The 23,710-nt window shown below is 51.8% G+C and overlaps 7 protein-coding genes across 7 annotated transcripts; 4 read left to right on the top strand and 3 right to left on the bottom strand.

Moving 5' to 3' along the window:
- Positions 1-873: 873 nt before the first annotated feature.
- On the top strand, positions 874-2,070 carry M436DRAFT_62160 (uncharacterized protein; the record flags this gene model as incomplete). Its single annotated transcript, XM_013573681.1, has 1 exon — positions 874-2,070. One exon carries the CDS (start codon positions 874-876, stop codon positions 2,068-2,070), a length of 1,197 nt encoding a protein of 398 aa, XP_013429135.1.
- A 749-nt stretch (positions 2,071-2,819) lies between these two features.
- Positions 2,820-3,305, bottom strand: M436DRAFT_80174 (uncharacterized protein; the record flags this gene model as incomplete). Its single annotated transcript, XM_013573835.1, has 1 exon — positions 2,820-3,305. One exon carries the CDS (start codon positions 3,303-3,305, stop codon positions 2,820-2,822), a length of 486 nt encoding a protein of 161 aa, XP_013429289.1.
- A 929-nt stretch (positions 3,306-4,234) lies between these two features.
- On the bottom strand, positions 4,235-6,501 carry M436DRAFT_62158 (uncharacterized protein; the record flags this gene model as incomplete). The annotated part of the gene is made up of 3 exons (XM_013573680.1): positions 4,235-5,739; positions 5,789-6,396; positions 6,449-6,501. 3 exons carry the CDS (start codon positions 6,499-6,501, stop codon positions 4,235-4,237), a joined length of 2,166 nt encoding a protein of 721 aa, XP_013429134.1.
- A 451-nt stretch (positions 6,502-6,952) lies between these two features.
- Positions 6,953-8,906, bottom strand: M436DRAFT_80172 (MFS transporter; the record flags this gene model as incomplete). The annotated part of the gene is made up of 4 exons (XM_013573834.1): positions 6,953-7,695; positions 7,747-7,835; positions 7,911-8,583; positions 8,636-8,906. 4 exons carry the CDS (start codon positions 8,904-8,906, stop codon positions 6,953-6,955), a joined length of 1,776 nt encoding a protein of 591 aa, XP_013429288.1.
- Positions 8,907-9,556: 650 nt separating this feature from the next.
- On the top strand, positions 9,557-10,411 carry M436DRAFT_43285 (uncharacterized protein; the record flags this gene model as incomplete). Its single annotated transcript, XM_013573661.1, has 2 exons — positions 9,557-9,867; positions 9,925-10,411. The coding sequence occupies 2 exons, from the start codon at positions 9,557-9,559 to the stop codon at positions 10,409-10,411; spliced, it is 798 nt and encodes a 265-aa protein (XP_013429115.1).
- A 3,030-nt stretch (positions 10,412-13,441) lies between these two features.
- M436DRAFT_43231 (uncharacterized protein) lies at positions 13,442-19,183 on the top strand (the record flags this gene model as incomplete). The annotated part of the gene is made up of 6 exons (XM_013573655.1): positions 13,442-14,350; positions 14,783-15,767; positions 15,861-17,862; positions 18,118-18,703; positions 18,754-18,867; positions 18,917-19,183. The coding sequence occupies 6 exons, from the start codon at positions 13,442-13,444 to the stop codon at positions 19,181-19,183; spliced, it is 4,863 nt and encodes a 1,620-aa protein (XP_013429109.1).
- Positions 19,184-20,043: 860 nt separating this feature from the next.
- On the top strand, positions 20,044-23,091 carry M436DRAFT_43046 (uncharacterized protein; the record flags this gene model as incomplete). The annotated part of the gene is made up of 6 exons (XM_013573623.1): positions 20,044-20,073; positions 20,169-20,261; positions 20,317-20,405; positions 20,462-21,066; positions 21,119-21,660; positions 21,709-23,091. The coding sequence occupies 6 exons, from the start codon at positions 20,044-20,046 to the stop codon at positions 23,089-23,091; spliced, it is 2,742 nt and encodes a 913-aa protein (XP_013429077.1).
- Positions 23,092-23,710: the final 619 nt, after the last annotated feature.

The following is a 23,710-nucleotide window of genomic DNA, read 5'->3' as shown; positions in this document are numbered from 1 at the left end:
CTTGAGAAATCTGGGCGCCCCTGCATCTTCCTGGACACCAGCTCGTCCGAGTCTTTCACTGTCATCTTCGTAGACAATCTTACCCAGCCTGCAAGACGACAGCATCTCGGACATCAAATCATCAACTAGAAGCTCGGAAGTAAAATGCTTCCGAAAATGCTAAAGACCAGATCTCTCGGTTGAACGGACTAAAGACGCCTCAGCCGTTTTCCTTATCTCCTTCGCTAGAGAGAACTTGTACCTGCCTACCCGCTTTGCAAAAAACGACACTGCATCCGCTCTCATGCACACAACCACATGGCATACCACTGTCGATCATTGGCATACGATACGTACCTTTATTGATGTCTCAAGATTCCAGACAAGGCCCAGATTCTTCTCGAGATCTGTGGCTGATCATCCAAAGTCCTCGCAAACGGGTATCGAGTTGGTTGCAAGTCTGGGAAGAAATGCCTCATCGCCAAAATTCTTCAAAATGCTCCTGATTCTTCAACTTCTTCTTTGCGGAATAACGGAATCTCTAGCATACGCGTATCTGTACACACGCTCGTGGTACCTTTTACCTCCCTGCATGCTCTCCACGCTCCCTGAAACAACGCGGGTCGTAGTGGCAACGCGCCGTTCGGCGGTAGCTGGGGGACTTCAACGTTGGGCTTGACCAGAACGTAAGTCGATGCCTGTAAGGGAGAGAAAGTCGTTTTTTCCCTCCATGTCTATCAGTCAAGATGATCCATCTCTTTGTCATTATCCTTTTCTTATTTCACCTTCTTCCTCAAGTCTCTCTTTCGTGCAAATTGCTTATATATCCTCGATCATTCTTTGTCTGAGCAAGTCTCTTGACAATCTTTCATTCCTTACCTTCTAGCATCCAAGATGAAAAGCACTATCCTACTATCTGCCTTCTCTCTGGCCTCTCTAGGCTCTGCTGCAGCGCATGGAGGTCATGGTTTCGGGCTTCAACGTCACCAGGCTGTTCAAAGTAGCAAGTCCAGTACAGTCACTGTCAAGACATCGACCAAAGCCGCAACAACTACTCTCAAGACCTCTTCAAAGCCAGCCAGCAGCTCATCGAAGGTGAGCTCAAAGTCCTCTTCGAAAGCTAGCTCGTCCTCGAAAGTCAGCTCAAAGTCTTCATCCAAGGTCTCTTCCTCCACCAAAGCCGCTAGCAGCTCGACCAAGCCAGTCTCTAAGACCTCTTCTTCGACCAAGGTAGTTTCTACCAAGTCAGCAACTCCATCCTCATCAACCATGAGCCTTGCCTTTAAAGCTGGACTTTCAGGCTACCCCGGCATCGAGACTCTCGACCTCTTCAACCAACAATGGGTCCCCTACATCTCATGGTACAGCAACTACGAACCAGTTGCCCCCAATATCAACGCCTCAACCCACACAGTAGTTGGTGCACCCATGCTCTGGGGTAAGGGCGACCAATGCCTGACCAACAACCCCGACGGGCCCGTCGACAAATGGCGCCTCGGCAACTTTACCGAATATGTAACAAGCGGCGAAACGCACCCTGACGTATTCTTTGGCTTCTACGAGCCAGACTGCGATTGTCCTTCTTCCAGCCACATCACAGACGTTTCCGTTGGCGTGCAGAAATGGAATGAGCTTATCAAGCCTCTGCGCAACCGCGGTATCGCACTGGGCTCACCACCAATGTGCACTCAACTCGATCAATCCTGGCTCACAAACTTTGCTGCTCAAGGCGTTACTTGGGACATCACCAGCATCCACGTCAACAAGCCCACTGTAGCTGAGGGCATCAAAGTCGTTGAATACTACGTCAGCAAGTTCGGCAAGCCAGTCTGGGTCAGCGAGTTCACCTGCGTCAACGACCAAAACTGGAGTTCGTGTGGTGACCAAAGTACCGTCAATGCTTTCATCGATGGTATGGTCAAGTACTTCGAAGGGAACGACATGGTTATTGCCTATGGAGCCAACAACGGTGAGGGTGTTCCTGGTGTGTGGAACTTGATGACTAGTTCGTGGCCGCCGCAGTTGACTGCCACCGGTCAGCATTACCAGTCTGTTCTCAAGGCACTTGCCAGCCAGAACACAAAGTGTTAGGATTGCTTTCGGACATGATTTTTTTCTTGACATTCCGGCAAGGCTTTTGTTTTTGGAAATGTTTTACGGTTCTCATGTTTTGATACGTTGAATATAGGTTTTAGATAGAGGGCAGGACCCAGAACTCAGATCACGAACTCTTCACGCCATTGACCTTTTCTCTACGTACACGTAGTCTAATTCATCGGTAGCCAAATACGCAATGAACGGTGAGCAGCACTTGAAGCAGTGAATCAAATATCAAAGTAAAAAAAGAAAGCTGTGTTTGATCGAACAGCAAGAGTTTATCCCATCTCTAAGCATCTTAAGAGTCTTCCTTCCACGTCCTTCTGAAAGCAGTTCCAAACTCCTGATCCCAGTCCGTGAAGAGAAAATGTGTAAAAGTGTAAGAGTAAATGCCAAGTTCAAGGTGACAAGGCGTAGTGAAGACGATAACGATAGCAGCAAATATGGCGGTTCCAGTGAATGAGGCGACTTTGGGCAGAGATGCAGCATCAAGCCAGGCGTGCAGTTTGGCGAAAATCGTGCAGTGTCAATGTTGGCGAGGTTTCGATGGCACCTTTGGTGAAAAGACTTGTGGTAAGAGTGCGGCTTGTGGTCATGCTCTTCCATTTGCCTGGATTTCTGTCGTTCCTCGAGGTCAGCGTCAGGTCTGGTCAATCCATCTAGGTATTCCAAACTCACATTTGTTCTTGGCCAGTTCGTCGTGGTGAATTTCGTGAGCACATCTCACAGATAGCAGAACTAACTCAAGCTTTCCTACGCTTCTGTCCAGCTTGAGCAGTAGCAGCAGCAGCAGCGTCCCTCTCTGCCAACTGCTCTTTCAACTCTCTGACTTCATCCTGCAACACCCTGATAGCCTCCCACAGCTCATCCACATCCTGCTGCTTAGCAACATCGATCCCCGAAAAAGATGCAGCAGCAGCAGCCGCAGCGGTCGGGTTTGCAGCATGAGCACCGTTACCTCCTGCAGTCGCACCTCCAGATGAAGCAGCTTTGGTCTTGTGGTTTTCGCGATACCGGCGTTTGGCTTCTTCGCGCTCGGCATCGGTGTGGTATTTGCGTGGTCGTCCTCTGCTGCGTTTGTTGGGGTCTTGGGTTGATGGTGTTGTGGTGTTGTTGTTGGTGTTGGGAGAGATTTGATGGTGGTCAGTGGGTTGAGTGATGGGGCTCTGTGCTGACATGCTCATTGGAGAGGACGAGCTTGCAGCCATCTTTGCGTCGTTGTCACTCATTCTGAACAGTGAATTTTGTCTTCCTCTTGCTGTCGATAGATGATTTGCAACAGATTGAAGAAGTGTGAAGGACAGTAGAATATAAAGTCAAAAAGCTACGAGTTTGCGATTTGATTGATGTTTGATGAGTTGCACTTTTGGTTGCCGCCCTCTCTGTAAGTAAGAGAAACAAAGAAAAAAGGCCGAAAAAGATAAAAGGAGAGATGAGAAGAAAAAAGGAAATTCTTTGTTTTCTTTGCATTTTTCTTCAAGAATCCCCCGCACTTCTGACGCAATCGTTGAGTGATCCGAGCGTTGGTATCTTCTCATCCTGCCCTGTCTGTTTGCTGTCCCTTTTGGTTCCTTCCTTTGTGAACTTCGATACAATCGACACAAGACCAAACATCTCAGAGAACACAAGCAGATATTTCTTATCGCTGCGCGTCTGCAATGATGGTACATACGTTCAGATTTGGCAGCTACTTTTATTCCATTGAGATGATACCCCTGTCAAGCTGTTTGAATCCACCATCCTTTCTTTGGTTATGAGCAGTGTTCATTAGGAAGTGTGGTAGAGTTTCGCTCTCTCGGTAGACCTCAAGCTCATCGTATCCTGCAGGAGCGGTAAGAAAAAAATCCGAGACTCTGTCACACTACAAGGGCATCCCCCCCTATCTCCGTGAGGTTCATAATGATTACACACACTAAACATTTGGGCATACATAGGGACTGCGCTACCACTCAAAGCAAGCCTTGCGTGATTAATATATGCTCGGATACAGCTACTGTTTACTCTACACCATGTACAAATGTACAAAGAGGCTGCTTAATTCTTCGTATGCTCCGTTTCTTCCTCCTTCTTCTGATCCTCGCAACCCAGTTCGAAGTGTTCCAGCGTATCCTGGACCCGTTCATCATTCGTTAAACATCTCCGTTTGAACAGAACTGCTCTAATCCTCGCCAGCATCATAGAACTCGGGAACAAATCTGGAACCTGTTTGTCTGCGCTTCTGACGATCCATCAATGGCTCGGTTTCGTCGTCGTATTCATCATCCTCTTCGGCCTTTCTCTTTGCCGGAGTATCGTTCGAGGAGCTGAGTCTCGACCAACGCTTCTTAACGCCGTGCGAGCTTCTCTCAATATCATGCTTGGACAGGAGTCGTGTACTGCACAATCTGGCTCGATCGCGTTCGTTAAGCATCGACTGCACCGGATCTTCTTCGATTTCCTTGTAAATGTCGGCCATGGCCTTGTCCTCTTCGTCCGTCCAGCGCTCGGATTTCTTCTTCGCTCCATTGGTAGAGCTCGGAGCGGCGCTGTCAACACGATCGTCGCTCGCAACGGTGTTACGACGAGGGTCATTGATGGCTGTGAACTCCTTACCGAGAGATCTGATGGTGAGAGGAGTATTGGAAAGGACGTTGTAAAGCGATGCGCCGACAGCAGAGTTGCTGGGAGTGATGGTATCCTCGGTACTCTGGACAGTTTCTCGCTCGCGTCGATGCTTGCAATATCGAATGGTAATAGCGACGGATGTGCGATCAGTGCCAAAATGGGTCTTCAGCCGCAGTCTGCACATATCTGCGCGTTGTGTTGTGGTCGTATTGGCGTGAGTCGGATCTGTTTCAAGATCATCCATGATTCTGATCATTACATCGTTCTCCTGCGGGGACCAGGCGATGGTTCTCCTGATGCTAGCATCTTTCTCTTCGACAGACTCAACCGTTTTGACACCGCGTGGAGTTTGTATACGGGCTTTAGGTGCGGTCAAGACTGTTCGATGCTGTGTTCCATCGTTGACAACTGCGTCTGAGGTTTTCAGCCACCCCAAACTTTTCCACATGGCCAACAGTCGTTCGCCCTTCTCCTTGGGTTTGCTGCCTCCGAATTTCAGAATTCTGAGCCAACGACTCTGGTCTTGGATCGTCGAGTCGTACTGATTGAAAAAATTGCACTTTGTCTGAGCATAATCCTCGGCGTTCCAGCTCATGGCGGCAGCAATGATTCTGTCCGGCTCGGGAAGCTGATCGATACCTTCAGCATTTAGACCACTCTCCAACCAGTCCAGTGGTTTGATTGACTGGACTTGTGGCAGAGACATCAACAAACCGTGGTAGTCAGCAGGGTAACCGACCGGAGCACGGCTCATGACTGTCAGCCAGGTATCGTCAGCAGTCTTTACTTTCGGTGTTCCATCACGAGAGGCGGTGGCCCGAGTTCCGTGCAAGACCGAGTTATCGCGCTCCGATGAGAGCTCGCTGATCACTGATCTATGGATCGATTTCCTGTTGCGACTCTTGCGCACCAAAGGATCCGACTTTGCAACTCGAGTAAGCGGTGGCTTGCTAGTAGGAGCAGCAGCCGGCTTGATGACAGGGACAGAAGCTGGCTGGATAGTAGGCTCGGGAGCGTTGATTGAGGGTCCCGTAGTTGGAGCTGACGAGTGTCCACACGCTTGCAGCGATTAGCATCTTCCTCATTACTTATGAGGGGGGTAACTTACTCGCCAAACGTTCCTCCTCGCTATGATCATGGTACTTGCAGTAGTCATGACAACATGAGCAGTTCTCGCCTTCCCTCTGCTCTACGCGCGAGCGCTGGAACAACTTCTTGAAGAAGGCATTCGACTTTGGGTACTGTGATGGATCGTCGCTAACGCCATCATCGTCTGAAGGATCCCAGTGGTTGAAGTATGTGTCTTCAACATAGCGAGACAGAGGAGAAGATGCACCGACCATCTCCTCGATGACAGAGATGTGCCCATAGTGGAACAGGTCGGTGTCGTTGCGCTGGTCGTCTTTGCAGGCTTTTTGTAGCTGTGAGATGGAGCAGCGCATGAGGGCGACAGATCCAGCGGCGTGGCCCAGGAAGTAGAGTTCTGTGAGATCATACCAGCTGGTGGTATCCACTTTGCCAGTGTATAGCCATCCGAAGAATAGTGTTAGGAGGGCTCGGCTTGTCTCGAGCACATAAGGGTGTTTAGGAACAGTGGGAGAAGGGTGGAGTTTAGGGCAGTAGAAGGCCAATAGAGATCGTGGAACCATGAACGACTGTGGCATGCGTTCGTTGGTACAGATCTCGACTTGCTGCTGATCGCTGCCGATCAGGCGCCTGGACAGAAAGGTGAGTAAGAGCAGAGTAGGAATGGATGAACGGCACTCACGTCAAAGTCTGTTCAGTCCAGATGTGACTGCTCCAGGCCTGTGGCGCAGCCATGGCGACGAACGTAATTGATGTCAGGAAACAAAAGAACAAAGCAAAAAGCTGATACTTATCAAGTTGACTGTGACGGAGTGTTGTGGTAGTTATTGAAAGTGGGGGTGCAAACAGACGCACGCGATAGATGAAAGCGAATGCGGCACAGCTCGTGCATCGCACTTGCTCAATCTCTTTGACCGCATCTTCGTCGGAAATCCCATCCTGCGTCAAGTCAATATAAAAATGCAGCCAAGACCAGACTAGCTCCGCAGTCTCACCACCAAGGCGATATCTGATGCCCAAAGCTATGCTGCACTCAGAAAGTTTACAACCTCAGTCGCTCTGGATTCCGAACGCGAGAGTCTTTATGGTATACAGATTGTAGAGAAAATAAACACTCTATTCGGGGTATCTCAAGTGCTGTAAGTGGAAATCTATGATATAAAGTTCTAAATCGTAGGAAGCGGCCTCAAATGCCAGAGACCGAATTCTTGGTGTTGACACGATCAATATCGTAAGGACCGGCCTCATACACCGAAGCAACCTCTCTGACGGTATCGATCGTTCTGGCTCTCGTGAGCTCCATTGGATCTTTGACACCCTTGGCCTCAGCCTTCTCCACGTCAAACTCGTCTTCGCTTCCCATGCTACTTCCTCTGGCTGTTGTTGTTGTGGTTGCTGCGGCCTTTGCTTGGAGCATCAAGACTGCTTTCTCGGCAGCAGCGGCATATGTGCACCTAGCCCTAATTCTCGCGCCGAACTTGTAGAAGATGAAAGGCAGGGGTACACATAACAGGGCGAGGAAAGCGGGAATGGACGAGGCCCAGTGAATGCCGAGGCGATCATACATCTGATGTGTAAAGAGAGGGAATGCGGCACCAAATAGAGAGCGAAGGACAGTGTTCGCGGCGAGAACGGATGCGGCGTAGATGACATATGCATCGATGAGGTAAGATGTGACGGAGAGGAAGACCAGAGTAAGTCCGAAGCCGAAAGGTGCACCGGCCATGATAGGTGAGATCCAGTGGATCGAAGGGCCGTTCGTCCAAGCAAACCAGAACATCCCGATTGGGAGCGCGACAGAGCCAAACATGCCGATGATGAGACGTGCTTCAGGGGGGGCGAATCCGCCATGTCTAGCCGCTGCTGCCAAGTACCATTTGTGCGAATAGAGAGAGAAGCCAATAGCGGAGAACATGCCAAACGCGACACCTGAATCAAGGGTCAATGTCTGTACAGACACAATCTCTAAAAGTGACTTACCGAGGAATGCCAAACCACCGACACCTTCGCTCCAGCCGCGATGGATCTGGAAGACTATCGGAAACGCAGAAAAGAGAAGATATAGGGTTCTGTGACAGAACGTTAGCGCGGCTCTCAACCATGAGGCAGGTAAGCGAAAGGAGGAAGGGAGAGGAGAAGCGTACCCATAGATAATGGCGATATAGATGGACAGAAGCAGAACAATCGGTTCAGTAAATAGCAAGATCCAGGGGCGAACGAGGACGGTCGAAACCATCTGCTTAGCCGAGATGGCACCTCGTTCAGCATCGAACTTGGATGAATAGATCATGCCAGTTCTCTTGGAAAGCTCCTCTGCACGGCGTCTAAGTAAGACAGGAGCATATGTCTCTGGCACAATAAAAGAAGCCAAGATCCACAGTACGCCAGCAAAGATGGCTAGCAGGCCTTGTACCCAGCGCCAGCCTTCGGTCTCACCCAAGAAGCCTCCCACCAGAGGTCCGACAGCCGGGCCGAGACAGGGAGCAAGACTGAAGATAGTGATGGCAAGGCCGCGCTCTTGAGCCGAGAAAATATCTGATATGACACCTCCGGCGTTGGTGAAGGGCGAAGAGCCGAAGGAGCCTGCGAAGAATCTCAAAACGAGGAGGCTCCCAATGTTGTTGACCCCAGCACAACCAGCAAGGAAGGCTGTGAACAAGGCAAAGGTCGAGAAGAAGACATATTGGCGGCCGATAGTTTCGCTCAATGGCGCCCAAATCAGAGGACCCAGAGCGAAACCAAGGACGAAGAGAGAGACGCCAGCTGTGACAAGCTCTGTCGAAGCATGAAGGCCGTAGACGAGTTCCCGAGTCGTTCCTGCCGTTGATCAGTATTGCGTTGAGCACATGGTAGTTGACGAGCGACTAACCGCTGAAAGCACTCGAGGCAAAGGCAGTAGCGAAACATGTCATGGCAACAGTCATGGTCACGATCCACTTGAAGGAGGTCGACCAGTTCAGGGGGTTGCCGGTGTCTTCAGGTATCCAGATGACTAGGTAGGGGTCGTCTGTGGTACCCGACCCCTCGTAGTGATGAGCCAAGACATCTGGGTTGATGCGAGCTTGATCACGAACAAGACGGAAGAGGGAAAAGGAGTTGGGAATGCTGGATTGCAACTTCTTGGAGTCGGGGGAGTCCATTCTGGGGATGACGAAAGGGAGTGAGGTGGTAAAACAGGACCTACATGTCATGGGTCTACACGATGACTATATACAGGAGGACTAGGGCACTCCGTCGGGAACAGACAAGAACTGGCCGTTTTGGGATGAAGGTTTCTCTCTAGCATGCCGAGGCGTGGTTGGCATACGGTATGTCGGAGGTTGGGGTGGCCGTGAATCAACAAAAGAGTCGCTGAGAGTGATAGAAGGGCCGTGGAATCTGGAGAGGATGAGGAAGTGTCAAGCGAGTCGCAAAACGATGAGCCTCGGCTAAGACGATTTTATGCCAAGCTGTCATCCAGATCGAGGAACACTTGCGATGCACGGAACGTCTTGAAGGAAAGCCTTGCGAGAGGGAGATTCCATGACGCGAGGTGGACGTTGAAGCATGTGATGATTGAGATTACGTGGACAAACATGGCGACATGACAAGAGTGGTGGAGGGCGGTGGCCGACACAAGATTGGTGACGGGAAGAGGTTGACGAGGGAGGCCAGGAGGTGGCTCCGGGATGATCAGCAGAACATCGGAACAAACAAGACAAACCAGCATTTCACATGCAAGACGTTCGCTGATCGAAGGCGAAAGCTTGAGCCTCTGTCGCATTCAATATATCAACCAAGCATCGCAAACATGAGCGGCGCATTGAGAGTCATCGACGAGTCACCGCAGGAGGGCGACTACACCAGCCTCGAGGCGCATCAACAAGAAACACCAGGCAGCTTCTACGATGCCAGAGCTGTCTTGCACCACCGCGTGCAGAATGCTACTTTGAAGGTGTCGGAGCACGAGCTGGCCAACAACCCTGCCTTGCAAGCATTGCGCACTTCTGCTGGTCCCGGCGCTGCCCCTCACGCCTCTCCTCACTCGCACACCAATGGCGACGGCGAGGAACCCAGAGTCGACGTCACCATTACACGCATCCAGATTTGGGTCACTTCAGAGTAAGCTGCTCTCGTCTACCCTCCCTCATCAGCTGCTTCCATACTGAAAACAATCAGCTTCTTCACCCTCTGGAGCTCCTCTGCTGGCCATGGTGTCCAGATTCCCTACCGAACCATTTCCCTGCACGCTCGTCAACAAAACGCTCTATACCTGCAACTTTGCCTTAGCGACATCTCGCAGACCGCCGATGACGATCTTGAGACTGTTGAGCTCCTGTTGACACCCGAGCCTCTTGCCGAGAGTACTCCTACCGATCCGGCTGAGAAACTCTTCACCGCTGTATCTGAATGCGCCGACCTACACCCCGACCCAGATGAGGATGACGAGCAAGAACAAGAACAGGAGCCTGAGCCGGGAACTGGTGGCTGGATCACTTCCGAGAATCTGCAAGACTTTATGGATGAAAATGGCGAGTTTCGTATGCCCGAGGGCGGAAGTCTTGGTGCTGGAGCTGGCACAGTGAGAACTGCTGATCAGTTTGAAGATGCCGACGAAGGCCATGAGCCCGACGGTGAAGACGCCAAGTGGCGTAGAACGAGCTGAGCCAATGCTGAGAAGACATGGCTACAACCCAAACCCACACACCCGCCGTTGGACACCCTGATCAGTGTTCATTACTCATGTCGGGGTGCAGCCGCTCAACGCGCCATGTATTTGCGTAGAGCTGGCCAAGCCAAGAGACTCCTTGAACAGTCAACCTCTGGATAAAGAGTCGAAGTATCGCAGACCGGACGAAAACTCAAGGAAGCAATCATAACTTCGGGCGTACACCACATCATATCAAACACTCCATAACTTGCTCCTTTTGGATCCTTTCATAGCAGAGATTTATGGCGAATGCCAAAATGGAAGAGGCCTTTGAAGCGATCAAGCCTGCTCACATTCTTGCCCATCTCGCGTTGGTTTCCAAAAGTCGAAGTCACAGGCGCCCCTCTCTCTTCGAATACTCGTGCCCTGCTGCGTATTACCAAAAGATAAGTGCGATGTTCGATGATAAGAAATCGGTCAGATTTGATTCAGCCTCAAGTTTCGAATGGCAGGGTGATACCCTCGACCATGCCAGACGAGAACAAAAGACCCGTAGCACGACCACAATGTGCTCAATGTACTGGGAAATTATGCTGGTAGACAGCTAATGGTATACTCTGTCCTCAGATATTACGAGTAGAGGTTGCGACCCTTGCTTGTGGTGTTACATCGCTTTTTGGCTTGAACAATGTCTTGCCTCAAAAAGTCGACCACACATCAGCGTTCTAAAGCTACTCAATTGCCCGATGTTATACAAACAACCTAAATAAGTACTGAGATAACTTGACGGAATGCAGACATATTGAAAGAATAGATCTTCGATACAACTAGCAGATCCAGCAGTGGCATACAAGATAGCACGATTGGCATTGACTGGCATGTGTTAAGCACATCGAAGGCAACGAGCGCTGTGGTTCTTGTTCGAAATCACCGGCCGTTCCCAATCTACTCCACGCGTTGGCATCTCGTACTTCACCACAAATCCCGCTGCTGTATTGTCGTAGAATCATGTTTTCAGCACGTACGGCCACAGTCAGCTGAAAACTGGGCATCCCGTCCGCTCTGCCATACATAAGCAGTTGAACGGCAGATTAGTACTACGGTGGGTGACCACGTGGGAATCCCTGCTGCTGTACGTTTTGCACTTTTTACATCTCCTCCACTCCATCTGCATGGCTATGCATAAAGACGACCTTTGCTGAAGAAAAACCGAATACGAGGTTTTCTTGACTCTCGACATGTTTTGCATAAAAAAAATGCATACAGAGCAGTAAACCACGTGGTGGGGGAACAGCACCAAGATCTGCTAGGAGATCGGTGACAGGTGATCGGCGTGAGGTTCATCGATCTTTTTGAGAACAGGGGCCGTGGAGCTGGTTTGTTTTGTTCATGACATCGTGGTTGTTTTGATCACTTGCAAGATGCTCGATCTGTACGGAAGCGGCTATCGGAGGGCGGTCCGATTCGATCTCGTAGTGCCTTTCTCTGGAGAGGCTTCGGTCATGAGGAGTTGAAATGCAGATGGCTCAAGGTCAGATGCATTGATAGGTTCAAGTGTCACTGTTATTTGTTGGCATAACTGACAAAGGAAATGTGCATAGTGAGAAAGCAAAAAAGGAAGAAGAGTACGAACAGCCTGGTCTAGATCAAATGATGCGTGGTTTGGGGAATAGCATTCCTATAATATATAGAGACTATTGCCATATGTGTGGAATAGGTGACTGACATGATAGCTGTTCATACTATCCAGGAGCAATATTCGCACGGGTGGGAACGAATTCCCATCTTCGATTCTCCAGCCGAATACGCAGACATTGCTGACGCTGTAAAGAGACGAGGAACCACAGATAGGAAGAAGATCAGAGCTCTCAGCCAACTGGTGCAGTGCTCGGCTGGAAGCAGCGAGCGGACATGCATATGTTTGTCTAGAAGCGCCACAAAAACACGGTCGAGAACGTTGTGACACGGTCTGGACAAAGCACATCGACGATTGCAAATCGTCGACGGCTTGCAAAGCTGAGACGAACACCAGCAGCTGTAAAAACAGAGCGAGTCAAGCGATAGGAAACATCAAGGCGCGACAAATGAGAGTCTGGTGGGTTTCTAGGGTGCGGGAGATTGTGAGGCAGCGAGTGGGAGAGTTGTGGTTTGAAAGCGTAAATAATGCACAAACGTTAAAGCGAGGAGAACGGGCAGCGCACAGTCGAAGCCGGATGCAAGAAGGCAGAACAGCCGGCGAATCTCACTTGGAGGAGCAACTTGTGGCAGCGCAATTGTGAGTGCGAGGACGTCAATATACCAGCTGGGAATGGAAAAGTCTCTGATGAGATTCGTTGCATGTTCGAGTGGTGGGTTGGACGAGATTATGTTATTTGAATGGAGGATTGAGTTTGGGAGTCGAATGTGGGCAGCATGACGAGAGCCAAGCAGGGCCAGAAGAAGGCTCGCTGTTTCAAGCGGCAGACGCACGCTTTGAAGGTCCCATAGCACGACAAGAGGAAGGGCAGGTAGCAGTGCTGCATCTCGATCCACCTGGATATCCGCTCTCGACGACGAGCCCAGTCGAGCGTGCCCATATCGTCTCTGTGCCTCAGCCCAGCACCGGTCGCCCGTGCCCGCTCCCGTCGCACTCGCCGTGCTTCTCCTGCGAAAGCTGCTGATGCGTCCTTTGTCCACGGGCCCCTCTGCGCGTTGCTTTGCTGAACTCGACGAGGCCAAAGGGCTATGTCCCACCCGCCTTCCACCAACGACGGTCCCGACATGCGTTCCTACATGGCGCCGCCGCCTTACAACGACGATGCCGACGACGACGATGACGCCACACCGAGCGCGACCCCTGCAACCAACGCCCACGACGCCGCTGCCGCTCCTGCTCTCACTGCCGCCGCCAAACTGCAGGCACGTCCAATACTGCGTCCCTCGCCGCCACACAGCTCCACCACGCCCTCTATAAACGAGCCTCCTCAGTCGCCAGGCCCCGACACGGCTTCGGTCAGTCCCGACGAAGAAGAAATTGCTCGCCTGCGTGCTGCTGTCACGGCCAGGATGACTTCTAACCTGCAACGGGCAAAGGCCAATCTAGCCGCTCAACAGCACCAACTGTACCAACCTCAGCCCGACACGCTGTCGCCTGCCGTCGCTCGTTCGAGCTCGTCCAACCAAGTGCCCCGTCGACCCTCGCCCATCAAGGAGGAACACGGCACTGTTTCCCCCCTCACCGCTGCCTTTAGTAGCCCTCTGGCCACCACCCAAACCGCCTCTACCGAATCCACATCTTCGTCATCTCGCACCATTCGTGGAAGTGCTGCCGCCACACCTGCTGCTATGCCCTTGCGCACTCCCTCGTATCCTTTTCCATATGTCCCTGGCACTCCGCGCACATGGTCGTCAGCCTTCCACCAGCCTTTCACTGCTTTGTCGCCAACTGTCTCTGCCGCTCAGTCCGGTGATAGTAGCACCCCTGGCGGTGCTGCCATGTCCGGTGCAACCACTCCCGCCGCTACTGGTGCCGCCTTTGCTCCCCAAGGCTTCGAATTTGGACCCAGTCAGGATCCTCGCTTCCCGACCCCTAACGTCTATGATCTTGTCTTGCAGCTCAATTCGGAGCCCGGCCTGGACGCTTGGTGGTCAACAGTTGCAAACATAATGAATGATGTCTACAAGGCGGACCGTGCGAGTCTGGCCCTCCCTGCAGACTCGAATGATATCGAGAATGTGCCATGGGGTCAAAAGGCTACTTTCAATGTTTCTGGCCGTGAGGACAGTTCGAATGAGAGCCAGGCTTCAAACCACCCACCGCCTTCTATTTCATCACTGGCTCCACGTTCAGATCCGTCCACTTGGAATCGTATGCGCCCAAACCTTGAAACTCGTCACTCTTATGCTGGTCATACTACGGCCGACTCACCACTCCGCCCGGGCTCTGCTCTACGTCCAAACATGCCTTCACGCACTGTCAGTCATGCGCCCAGCCTGATGAACGCCCCTATGCCGTCGCCAGGCCTTGACAATCGCACAACCAACTACCGCAGCACATCCGTCAGTGACCCCGAGTTCAGTAGTGTCGGCGGCTACAGTCAGCCAGCCCAATTAGCAGTCTATCCTGTCCTCAAGGGGCTAGAAGCTGAGGTTGATGGTCTCATCGACTCAAGCGGAATCAACAGGGTGCTGGAAAGGGGCAAGCTGATAACACTGACCCGCGACTACTCGAATAATGGACAGGATAGCCGGAGCTCTTCCAACAGCTCACAGGACGAGAGCACAGTTTCTGGCCAACGCTCGACGAAAGCAAGAGCTCAACAGCCGCCACCTGCTCTACCCGCTGGCAAGGCCTCTCAGCTCTTTGGCAACTCCCGCACCCTCTTTTCACAGCTGGACAATAATAAGCGGCGTAGTTCGGTTTACGAAGAATATGAGCAATACCCACCTTCGCCTTGGGCTCAGTCTCCAGCACCCTCACCTGCTATGCAAGCCGATCCCGAGAACAATCCCTTTTTCACCGCAGAGGAAAGTGTCGAAGACTCGTTTAACCCAAATGACGCTACTCATGATTATTCACATCTTGAGCCTGTCGAGGCCATTGGCGTTGATCGCGCTCATACCGTTGTGCACATCCCTCTCATACATCCATCACTGTCGCCAATAATGCACAACTATCCTACGGAATCACCTAATCCCGAATCTCGTCCTGCAAGTCGGGCACAATCCGTGTCACAAGCATCGTCTGGCGACCGGAGAGCACCGATCGCCATTCTCTCCGTTCTCAGTCCCGCCGTGCCGTACCCTCAGAACCTCGTACAGTCTCTCAAACTGCTGGGACCACATCTGGCCACCTCGTATTACATGGCCCACCAATACACTAATGCACACAACCAGGCTATGGGTGTCCGCCATCGTAGATCTCTCTCGGGCCATAACGTTGGCTTTGCACCCTTGAATATTGCGCCTGGAAATCTCGATGATCTCATTCGCGCCGACCTCGATGAAGTGGCAGGTTCCATATCTGGCAGCATGACTAGTCCCTCTGATTACTCTGGTCGATCACGCCACAGTCCTTCTGGTTCTATAGTTGGTACCCCTGGATGGGATCCTTCAGCATTCGGTCTCAATTCAAACAGCAGATCAGTGGTCAACACACCAGCTGGATTGCGTGGATCGGAGATCATCGACAGTTACTTCGACGCCAAGAAGATGCACCGTGTAGCAGGTACTGCTGGTAACCAGACTTCAACTACCACACCTGCGAAGGACAGAAGTAAGAGAGTATCGGTGACTACGGCCGACGAGGAGCAGACGACACCCAAGAGCGAAAGAAGATCCAGGCAATCGCGTTCCCTCAAAGAAGATAAAACTCCACTCAAACTTGTTGGCCGTGAGCAAAGCCCTCCGCGTACCGCAGAGAACTCTATTCTCAGGAAGCCTAGCTTCCGCAGTAATGCACCTCCTCCAACAATCATCGCAGAAGGTGAAGACAAGCGCCACTCATATTTACACTCTTATGGTGCCGACTTTAGTTCATCGTTCCAAGGACTTCCGGCTGCAACCACGCCTGGCCCCAGGACACCCGGAATTCTCACTCATGTTAGGGCGAGCTCTGTGTCTGACGAGATGCCTCCGCCTTCCGAACGTTTGTTACGCACAATCATCGATTCGCTGCCCGTACAAATTTTCACCGCTGCTCCTGGCACTGGCGCGCTGACATGGGTCAACTCGAAATTCCTAGTATACCGTGGACATGATTCTAGACAAGTTCTGAAAGAGCCGTGGCAAGCGATACATCCGGAAGACAAAAACAAGTACATGGATACCTGGAACAGATCGCTTCGGACAGGCCAGCAACTGCAACAAAAGATTCGTCTACAGCGATTCGATGGCAATTATCGGTGGTTCTACGTCCGAGCTGCACCTTTGAAGGATAAGAAGCAGAACATTGTTCATTGGATCGGTACAAACATGGACTTCCACGAACAACATCTGGCCGAAGTGAACCTTGCCCGCCAGCAAGAGACTGCTGCTTCCGAAGCAAAATACAGAGCATTGGCCAACTCGAGTCCCCAGGTCGTCTTCACCGTCAACAAGTCCAAGGGTGTCACTTTCTGCAACTCTCAATGGCTGAACTATTCTGGACAGCGCGAATCTCAGGCTTTGGGCATCGGCTTCATGGAGCACGTTCATCCCGATGACATTGTCAAATGCAGGTTGCCCGCCTTCGAAAACGACTCAGCCAACGCTACCAATGTCCCGACCACGATGCCACCGGAGCCACACAGAACAATGTCCTCATCTGCTCAATCGTCCAGTGCATCGTCAGATACTGAACGTGCACCTACAAGTCCAATGAACACGTCACCAACCACCCAATTGCCTCAAGCAAGACTTTCCCAGTTGGCTTCCACTGGCATTCTCAAGGTTTCACGAGACGCCGATGGAAAGCCTTCATACTCTACAGAGGTTAGACTGCGCTCGAAGGACGGCGAGTACAGATGGCATCTCGTTAGAGTTCTGCTTGCAGAGCGTGATCTTCAGGATGACGAAGAAGAGACTTGGTACGGCACTTGCACTGATATCAACGATCACAAGGCTTTGGAACGTGACCTGAAGGAGACGATGGACGAAAAGTCTCGCTTCCTGAGTAACATGTCTCACGAGATCCGCACTCCTCTGAACGGCATCACTGGTATGGTCAACTTCTTGATTGATAGCAGCTTGACTTCGGAACAGATGGAGCACGTCAACATCATCAGAGCTTCTACTGAAGGATTGCGTGGTCTCATCAACGACATTCTCGATCTCTCCAAGGCCGAGGCTGGCATGATCCAACTTAATATGGACTGGATGCATGTCCGCTCTCTTATCGAGGAGGTCAACGATCTGACATCTGCAATGGCAATTGACAAAGGATTGGAGCTCAACTATCTGGTCGAACCTGATGTACCCTCCCAGATCAAGGGCGATCGTTTCCGCATCCGCCAGATTCTGCTCAACGTCATCGGTAATGCGATCAAGTTTACCATGTCCGGTGAAGTGTTCATCCGCTGTAGCGTGCCATTGGAAGAGGAATACCAGCCTACTGACGACTCGATGTATGTTCAGTTCGAGATCATGGACACAGGCCAAGGCTTTACCGAGAAGGAAGCACAGTACCTCTTCAAACGCTTCAGCCAGATCGACGGAAGTAGTACCCGTCAACATGGCGGAACAGGACTTGGGCTTGTCATCTCTCGTCAACTCGCTCAACTGCACGGAGGTGACATGTCTGCGAGAGGTGTGCCTGGCAAAGGCGCTACGTTCGCTTTCGTCATCAAGACCAGTCTGCCGGCCGGGGACGATAAGCCGCCTCCACCGCCTGCAACTCCTGGCGTTGCTCTGCTGCCTACCACACCTGTGACACCTTTACCTTTACCGACAATAACGCAAGACCCCAGGCTGTCAAACACACTGAAACTTCCTATCAGGAATTCACCCAAGTTACTTTCAGATGCTCCAGACGAATCGTCGCCAGACTTTGATGGAATCTCCCCTGTTGCATCTTCTTCTGGTAGCTCGGATCCGTCAATCAGGGGTACCGTTGGTAGTGCACAATCGGTCAGGTCTTCTGCATCTTCGTTCGTGCCCGATCCATCTCTCATGTCGTTATCGCCACCAATCGAGTTGTCGATCCCTACCGATGGCAAGTCCAATCTGGCTCCTAGGGATGCTAATGCGCCATCTTCCGCCATCAGAATGGTCTCACCAGGTGGCAGCCACCTGCCACCCATGTACTCGATCTTGGTTGTATGCCCGCTCAAGCATGCTCGCGACGCAACGGTGCAGCACATGGACATGACATTACCCAAGAACATCCCTCACAAGATCACAGCGAGGGAGAGTGTGATAGAATGTCAAAAGATGATCAGCGGAGACGATCCAATGATATTTTCGCACATCGTGCTGGTCCTGCAGTCGGTGCCAGAGATCATTAAATTCGTGCAGCAAGTGCTCGCTTCACCCCCTCACTCCATGACGCAATTGGTGCTCATTACTGATTTGCAACAACGACGAAAGCTTATAGAGCAAGCACCGCACTTCGACGACACTGCGCTAGCCAAAGAGAGAAGGATGCAGTTCATCTTCAAGCCATTGAAGCCGAGTAAGTTTGCCGCCATCTTCGATCCACGCAAAGAGCGTGAGATGAGCACCGATCGCAACCAAGATTCGGCGCAGCAGGTGGCCGTCAGTCAGAAGCAAGTCTATGAGGAAATGATTCGCAGATTGGGCGACAAGAACAAGCGAGTCTTGTTAGTGGAGGACAATAGGGTCAATCAAATGGTGAGCATAGCAAATGCCGATGCGATTCAGACATGGCTAACGGGATGCAGGTTCTTCTCAAGTTCCTCAGCAAGGTCAACGTGAAGGTCGATACAGTATTGGACGGAGTTCAATGCACCGAGAAGGTGTTTGCCAATCCTCATGGATACTACTCGATCATCTTGGTACGTATATTTCGGTCTTCTAACGATCATCAACTAACATGACCAACAGTGTGATCTTCACATGCCCAACAAGGACGGCTACCAGACTTGCCGAGAAATTCGCAAGTGGGAGAAGAAGAACAAAGAGCCGTATATCCCAATCGTTGCACTGTCGGCCAACGTCATGGGAGATGTCTACGCCAAATGCGTAGACGCAGGTTTCAACAGCTACGTGACCAAGCCGGTCGACTTCAAGGAGCTCAGCACGGTCATGTTGACATACCTGGACCCGTCGGACCCCGATCAACCCATCGAATTCATGAAGCAGAAGAAGTAAAGGTAGACCTGGCGAAATGTGCCATGGTCGGTATAGATGGCATTGGGCAAGATGGCCGTCACAGGTGCAAAGGGGCGTTGAAAGGATGTGTTTTTAATGGAATGCTTTTGTTTTTTTCGGTTGGGTCTGCTGTCCTCTTCTTATTCATGCCACCATCGACTTGCTAGGTTCTTTTTGCGAGGAGCAAAGGGCAAAGAGAAGGAGTTTTGAATGTCTTTGGATGGCGAAAACAGCATGGAACCGGGTCGTTGTGCGTTTCTCTCTTTTTTTTTTCTCTGCAAAAATCTTTTGTTGTGTTATTTCTCTTTTTTCTGCCTGCACGTATGCCCTGCATAGCGATACATTGGACCTTGTTCCTCGTTATATGTCCTTCACTTTCAGCTCATTGCTTTTTATCGTGTCTCGTTCCCTTGTTTGCTTGCTCTTCCATTCCGTGGATTCGGCTCTAACTTATCTTCCTACCAGTCTGCCATGCCTACACGCTTCCTCTTATGACTGACTTGACTATTTTTGGGTCAGAGTAGTGGCATGCTCGATCTCGCCTCAACTGGTGGGAGCCACCTGACTCGTGATGTATGTGTAGGATGACTTAGACTATTAAGATGGATAGATAGACAAGATGCAGAGGATGTGCATGGCCTTCGCGTGTTCTTGATGGCTCAAAGTGGAAGGCCGAGGTGCTTTAGTGTGGGGACGACCGGGCCGGTTAATGACGTTAATCGTGATTCGGGCGCGCCGGGAGCAGCGGTTCGTCCGTGAATCGTGCCTGCCTCTCTTGCAGGAACCTAAACAACACGCTCTTTGATCCAGTTATTCATACCTGCCTGTATTGGTCTTTGTCGGAGCGTAACCCAGTCGCAATGGATAGGCAAGAGTATCCAACCATGGCGGTATGTCTCTCCGCGCTGCGCCGACCCGCACAACGAGTCGACGAGCAGCAACAAGCTAAGAGGCTTTGCGCAAGGGCTGATATATACAATTGCAGGCCATTCTTGAGCCTGGCCAGGCCATCAACGTTCTCAATGACCGCGTGCGACAAGTCGGCCGTGTCAATTCCGACATCGCCGACTGGCTCCAAGTAAGACGCCCAATCGACCGAAGAGATAGCCACGACGAGAGCTTATGACTTCCAGGAACGAAGGAGACTCGAGGAACAGTACTCGAACGGTCTGCGTAAGCTCGCGAGGCGATCACCGCCCGGCGACTCGATTCAAGATCTTGGGTAATCACATCCAATCGCAACAACAACCAGACAATGACTGACATGCGTTACCTCAGCATCTTCTCTGGAACATGGACCACCCTCAGCTCTGCTCTTGAGTCGCTGGCCGAATCGCATCAAACGCTGGCCCAGAGGATTGAAGTCGATGTCGAGCGACCACTACGCGACTTTGGCTCGACCAATCGCGAGATGCAAGCCATGTCAACCATCCAAGGCAATCTCACTTCTATGGCCCGTGATGTTGAGAACGCACAGAAAAAGTCGGAACGTTTGAACAGCAAGGGCTCCAACAACGCGTCTCGTGCCGACTCTGAGCTCGAGGGCGCACAGTCGCAATGGACTTCTCAGTCTCCATACGTTTTCCAGTCGCTGCAATCTCTCGACGAGGCCAGACTGAACCATCTGAGAGATGTGCTTACTCAGTTACAAACACATGAGATCGACACGATCGAGAAGACGAGAGAGCCGGCCGAGGCTGTGCTGAATGGCTTGTTGAACATCGACGCGGCGGATGAGATCAAGACATACGCTCTGCGTGTCTCTAGCGGAGATGTGGTGCCTAAAGAAAACAAGATCAGGAACCGCCAATCCATCTTTGTTCCTCCTTCGCTAGCCCCATCAACTCGCCAGGATGATGGCGCAAGCATGCGCTCGGGAACTGGTAAGTCTGATAAAGCCAAGATCATGGCGAGCAGAGACTGACAAGATGGCAGCACCAACAGAGCGATCCTCAGAGCCCGAGAAGCAGAAATCTGGCTCCAAGGGCGGTTTGAAGAGACTGGGCACGTTGCTCGGGCGCAACAAGAACCGCGACAGCAAGATGATCCCTGACCGCGTGTCCGAGTCGCCAGAGCGCAGGCCATCCAGGCCATCGGCCTTCAACTCGCTATCCAGTAGATTCGGACGCAACCATGACTTGCCCACGCCGCTAGAGGAAAACGAAGAGACGACGCGCCCTCGCTCTCCCCTTCGCACCATCACCAGCAACACCGATTCATCGTACCGCGCTGGCACTTCGAACGGCGACAAAGAGTTGCCGCCTATCGATGGCTCTGCCCAGTCGCTGGCTGCTGCTGGCCTTGCTCCTGAGCCAAGCCACCAGACTTATCAGCAGAACCACGCTTCGCAGTTGCAGGAGCCTCTGCAGCCCTCGCAAGCATCCCTGCCTCTCCAGTCTCCTTCGCAGCCATCCGTTGCGCAACCTGTTCAACCTCTGCAGCCAATGCAGCCCATGCAACCCACACAACCTATGCAGGTGCGTACATGTCATCCTCATACAACACCCAGTCACTGACTTCAATAGCCCATCCGCGACAATCAAGGCTTCTCAGAGCCGCCGCCCGCCCTCGATGCCATCTCACAAGCCGAGCGAGAGGCGAGCGAGGCCAACGACCTTAACCAGCCCCAGTTCAAGCTGGACATCCGCAATGCTCCCATCGCTGAAGAGGGTGGGGACGCTGCTCTGACCAGCATGGCCAACACTCTCAAGATGCAAGCTCCTCCCCCAACCTCGCGTAGGGCCGGCACTGTTCGTGGCCGTCGTGACATGCGTGCTAGTGTATATGGTCAGTCTCCCGTCACCACCCCAGACGTCACCACCGAGGAGGGTCCCGTTACCGTCTCGCCTCCGTTACAAACAACCCAAGAGACAACACGCGCACCATTGGAGATTTCGACCTCGTCTCTGCCGACTGCACAAAGCCCTTCCTCTCCCATATTTACCTCCACCTCATCTACCTTCTCGCCCTTCCATGGCTCTGCTCAAGCCACTGCAGCCAGTATCTTTGCACGTCCAGCCTCGCGCGTTGGTGAGAGCGACTACGACGCAGGCTCCATCCGCTCCGGTCGTTCTCTCAGCAGTTCGCAGAGCCAGACTAACAAGCACCCTGAACTCCATGAGCCTGGTCTTAACAGCTCCATCATTGAGACTGTGAGCGCTTGGTTCGAGCAGGGACAACTTACTCGTAGCGTCACCATTGGTGAGATTGCTCTCGCCTACAACCCCACCGACTTCTCATCCCCCTTCGGCCACGAAAGCATTCGTGTGGACGGTTTCTCCAACCTGGAGAAGGTGGCCCCCAACCCAGCCTTCTTGACCGCCGCCACCGAGCAGCCCGGCGAATACAGCGTCAACCTTGGCGGCATCTCCAAAACAGCAGTGGCATTCAAGTACCAAGTCTCCTCCCCTGGCGCAACAGCCGCGCCCCTTCTCTTGAACCCAGCTTGGAAGATCGAGCCCACACAAACATCCGCCATTCTCAGCTACAGCCTAAACCCTGCATTCACCTTGCCTGCTGGTCAAAGCAGCGTCACTCTACAAAACGTAGTCCTGATGCTCTACCTCGACCCCACCTCCAAAGCCTCTACCTGCCTCTCCAAGCCAGTCGGAACGTTTGACAAGACCAAGAACCTCATTTACTGGCAACTGGGCAATATTACCCTCTCCTCTACTCCTGGCAAGCTGCTCGCGCGTTTCCAAACTCCAGAGGGAGAAGCCAAGGCAGGACACATTGAGGCCAAGTGGGAGGTCGTCGGTGCAGACTTGGGTACTGGATTGGGCGTCAGCGTCAAGGAGGAAGCCAAAGAAGCGGATCCCTTTGCTGATGAGAGTCTTGGGAGTGCGGAGAGCTGGAAGAGGTGTGCAGAGGTCAGGAGGGTCGTCACTGGTACTTATCAGGCTAAGTAATTTTTATATATGTCTCCTATAGTACTTGCTTTTCAAAAGAGACGGAATTGATAGGCGCTCAAGGAAGAAGAAGAAGAAGAAGAAGAAGTAATGTTGTTTGTTCCTCTTGATTGAGAGTTCTTTTTGTTATCACCACATTGTTTTTTTCTTTTTTTTTCTTTTGCCTTTTTTGATACATTTCCGTTGATACGATCTGTGTTTCCTTGTCGCGTTTTTGTGTTTCTGTATATTCCCCCCCGATGACTAATCGAGTTGTTCCGTTTTGTCCCTCTTGTCTTCCTTGTTCCCTTGATGCAGCACTGGAAGCCATCAAGATGCAGAGTTTCTTTCTAGATGGCAGCGATGTCCAGAGAGAGAGAGAGTCGATTACCGGTACTCTGTCACTACTCACCTCTCTCCCGACCATAAAGAAGGCGAGACCAGAGCTATGGAAATGCACAGTGTGTTTGGTAGACAAGGAGCATCCGCAGAGAGTCCATAAGATCTTGGCTCTCTATGGACTTTGCTGCAGCCCGGAAAGCACTGTGCATTTCCATAGCCATTTACATGGTATACACTTGCACATGGGAGATGGAAGACAGACGGAAAGAATGTGATTGTGCTATCTCAAAAAGAATGT

Source organism: Aureobasidium namibiae (genome assembly GCF_000721765.1).
Source record: "Aureobasidium namibiae CBS 147.97 unplaced genomic scaffold scaffold_5, whole genome shotgun sequence".
Taxonomy (NCBI): Eukaryota; Fungi; Ascomycota; class Dothideomycetes; order Dothideales; family Saccotheciaceae; genus Aureobasidium; species Aureobasidium namibiae.
Note: the sequence above shows the minus strand (reverse complement) of the source record. Positions and strands in the feature narration are given on the sequence as shown.